We start from the raw sequence: 3,448 nt of genomic DNA, 5'->3' as shown, positions 1-3,448 counted from the left end.
ACATAACATGTCGATCGGTGCCTTTTTTTTATGGGAATTTCTATGGATGTCTTTTCAAAATATAGTAATTGTGTCAAAGGAGAAAAAAAAGGGAAACCGAAATGTCCACGGAGTGCAATCGAGTTGGGCCGAGACCTACAGAACAATAACTCTCTCCAAGAAAACAAGAACTATCGAGTTGGGCCGGGCCTGCTCGCAAATTATAAGTAGGTGCACCGGACCTTCCCGACATCGCGAGAAACCACAGCCCCACCCACTTTCTTTCCCCTTCTTTCTTCTCGGCGGAGGCGGAGGCGGAGGCGGAGGCGACAGGAAGGCGAAGGAGGAACCCTAGCCGCGCGAGGAACAAGGAACGCCCAGATCCGCAAGGTACGCTCACCAAAACCTACCGAAATCTCCATACAACTGCAATCCGATCGATCTTGTGTGTCTATGTGGGCGCGGGGTGGGGGAGCCGGGGCCGGCCGGCGGTGTCGATTCGTGACGGACTTGTCATCCTAATCCCCAACCGATGTATTGTTGGCAGGCCGGCGACGATGGCGGCGGTTCGATGCGCGGCGAGGAGGCTCGGTGGCGCCCTGCTCCAGCGAACGCAGGCGGAGGAGGGACGCCTGCTCGCGCCAAGCAGGCTCATGCGCTCCCGCCACCTCTCCACCAAGGTCTCCGGCGAGGTAACCTCACAAAAATTGCCATCTTTATTTCTCTTTCTCGTGATTTATGTATCTCACGGCATCAAGAATCCATGTAGCCAGCCATAATCGAATTCTGTGCAACCCAAGCAGCAACATCTAGTAGAAACAATGCAAGATTACCTAACCTGACCATCCTGACATAATGGTGCTTATCATTTATAAGCAACTTATTTTGCTGTGCTGGTTGATCCGAGAATGACTTTTTACTCGTATCCCTGCTGGCCTGCCTCCTCCAGCACACCTCCTCGAGCCAGGCAGCCTCATGCGCTCCCGCCAGCTGATTTAGCTGCCCACATCAAGGATGTAGCCTGCGATAATTGAATTCTGTGCAATCGAAACAGCAACATGCATGCGTCTCTTCTTATATTAAGCTACTAGACTAGACTGGAAACAAGAGCAAAAATTTACTTACTTACCATCGTCATTATGTACTACAACTTGTTTAATCTGACCCGAAGCTGTTGTGCATCCTGACTTACTAGCAACAGGACTGCATGCAAATCATATCTTTAAGCAACCTTATTTTTCCTGCTTGATGCCAGCATGATGACCTTTTGCTCGTCCCTTTAGCAAACACTGTAATCAGTTGCTACACATAAAGATGGATGCTGCTGCGGCTTTGATATCTTCTGCTTGATGCACTCCTTAGCTGGTAATTACCTCCGTCCCAAATTACTTGTCTCTGATTTGTCTATATACGGATGTACCTAACACTAAAACGTGTCTAGATATGTGCCCGTATATAGGCAAATCTAAGACAAATAATTCGGGACGGAGCGAGTATGATTCTGTCGACTTCATTTATCCATATACGGCAAGCATGATTCTGTGGCTAGCTAGTTGATACACATGCACCATGCATTCTGCATATTTCGAACCTCACTTAACTCACCGACAACACATTATCCTTCTTAATTATGCATTTAACAGTCCTGGCCAGCGCTTGCTTAATGATTGATGATGCAAAGTAAGCACACTGATCATCATCCATGTGTATCAATCCAGCAGGCTCGCAACATCCAGAAGAAAGGGGATGACATCTGGGCGGGGTTCAAAGAGACGTTAAAGAGGGTGTCGGAGCGCCCCCCAGAAAAGAAGCCAAATGTCCTTCTGCAGTACGTAGAATATCGGAGGCTCGTTTTCTTCCTTAACTTCTTGTTTGTTTGTTTGATAAATCTCATTTGTCCTACCTCTATCTACCTGCAGGCGCATGATGTTGATCGAACAAGTGACTAAGAGTGTGGTCTATGGAGCTTTCAAGCTGACAGTTGTGTATGCGGCTGCTGCTGCTGCTTTCGGTGGCCGTTGGCTAGAAAACTAGCCTAGGCCGTTACCAAGGAAAACCAGTGAAGACAAGATGAAGAAATGAGAACCAAAGATGGCCCCCAGCTTGTTTTTCTGTTTAATTATGACCCATGTAGTTTGGCCAGCTAGGCACTATGCTATGGTACGCTGTGATATTACATCTCCTATCTACTATTCCAGCAGATTATGCAGGAAACTGTAGCTTGAAGTGAACATACTTGCATAGCTTCTAAGGTCACTGACATGCATTGTTGGGCTTCTGTCTAGTGCTTCTGGATCGAAGTGTTTGCAATCAACTTAGAAGTGTTCGCTCTCTGAAACTAATTGTGTGACGTCTTGTATAGATCCTTTCACTTTAATGACTGCCATGTGTTTTTCCTGTCTCCAAGGGCAGGCTACTCATGTACAGATCATACTTGCATAATAAGATTTGGTCAAAGTCAAGTGATACAAAGTTTGACCAAATATATATCAAAAGATATCGACATCTATAATACTTAACCTATATGCTATGAAAAATAATATTATGGTGCATCTGCTAATATTGATTCAATATTATATACTCTCTCCGTTCTAAAATAACTGTCTCAAGCTTAGTACAAATTTGTACTAGAGCTAGTACAAAGTTGAGACACTTATTTTGGGACGGAGGGAGTATGTTGATATTTTATGCTATAAATTTAGTCAAAGTTTATGAAGTTTGACTTTAATGAAATCTTATATGTGCACTAAAAAGAAACGGGGGGAGTACAGATCCTTTCACTTCATGACTGCCCTGTCTTTTTTTCCGTGGCGTGGATAGAGGAAGGAGAGAGACGAGGGGGAGGCGGCATGACACAGGAGTGAGATGAGGGCTATATTTTTTTAATATTGTTTTGTTTCATTGATTTTGAAAAATATTGAGTTATTTTAAAATATTTTTAAAATATAAGGGCCTCGTTCTGACCGAAGCCGACTAGCTTCAGTCGGCCTTACCATAGCCGAGTAGGCCCTATCGGTCTCTGCGTGGCCGATTAACCAGAAAGTGTTGCACCTTTTTACGACTACCTGTGCAGTCTAGTTTTTCTTCTTCTACCAAGTTCATCTTCTCATTCTCCCGAGCACATTAACAGATATAAAAAATGTTTAAACATTTAATAGCATTCCATAACTTAGAAAATGGTCCTAAATATTTTAAAAATTGTGATTACAAAAATGTTGTGAACTTCAGTAACACTCCAAATGTAAAATAATTCATGAATTTGAAAACAAATATTTACAACTTATAAAACAATTCTTCAAATTTCAGAAAATTCCATGATTTTAAGAAAACAATTAAATCTAAAAAAGGTTCACTTATTTGAAAAACATTTAGGAATTTAAATATATTCATGAATTTAAATTAAAAGAAATGAAAAGGCAAAAAAGGAAAAGAAAAAAGACGCAAAAAACAGATAAAACTAGCAAAGAAA

General features: G+C 42.5%; 1 protein-coding gene across 2 annotated transcripts; it reads left to right on the top strand.

Moving 5' to 3' along the window:
• The first annotated feature begins 239 nt into the window (after positions 1–239).
• LOC123444182 lies at positions 240–2,317 on the top strand. Of its 2 annotated transcripts, none has more exons than XM_045120818.1 (4): positions 240–369; positions 527–671; positions 1,701–1,807; positions 1,899–2,317. In XM_045120818.1, exons 2-4 carry the CDS (start codon positions 537–539, stop codon positions 2,011–2,013), a joined length of 357 nt encoding a protein of 118 aa, XP_044976753.1. In that variant the 5' UTR covers positions 240–369; positions 527–536; the 3' UTR covers positions 2,014–2,317. The 2 variants fall into 2 exon arrangements, with proteins under 2 accessions (XP_044976753.1, XP_044976752.1); XM_045120817.1 differs by having other exon boundaries at positions 1,698–1,807.
• The last annotated feature ends 1,131 nt before the right edge of the window (positions 2,318–3,448 follow it).

This window comes from Hordeum vulgare, chromosome 3H (assembly GCF_904849725.1).
Source record: "Hordeum vulgare subsp. vulgare chromosome 3H, MorexV3_pseudomolecules_assembly, whole genome shotgun sequence".
Classification (NCBI taxonomy): Eukaryota; Viridiplantae; Streptophyta; class Magnoliopsida; order Poales; family Poaceae; genus Hordeum; species Hordeum vulgare.
This window is presented reverse-complemented; position numbering and strand designations above follow the sequence as displayed.

Coding starts and splice junctions, on each gene's coding strand:
- LOC123444182 (XM_045120817.1), top strand. CDS start 537: ATGGCGGCGGTTCGATGCGCGGCGAGGAGGCTCGGTGGCGCCCTGCTC. Junction 672..1,697: donor CCACCAAGGTCTCCGGCGAG/GTAACCTCACAA, acceptor GTATCAATCCAG/CAGGCTCGCAACATCCAGAA. Junction 1,808..1,898: donor AAGCCAAATGTCCTTCTGCA/GTACGTAGAATA, acceptor ATCTACCTGCAG/GCGCATGATGTTGATCGAAC.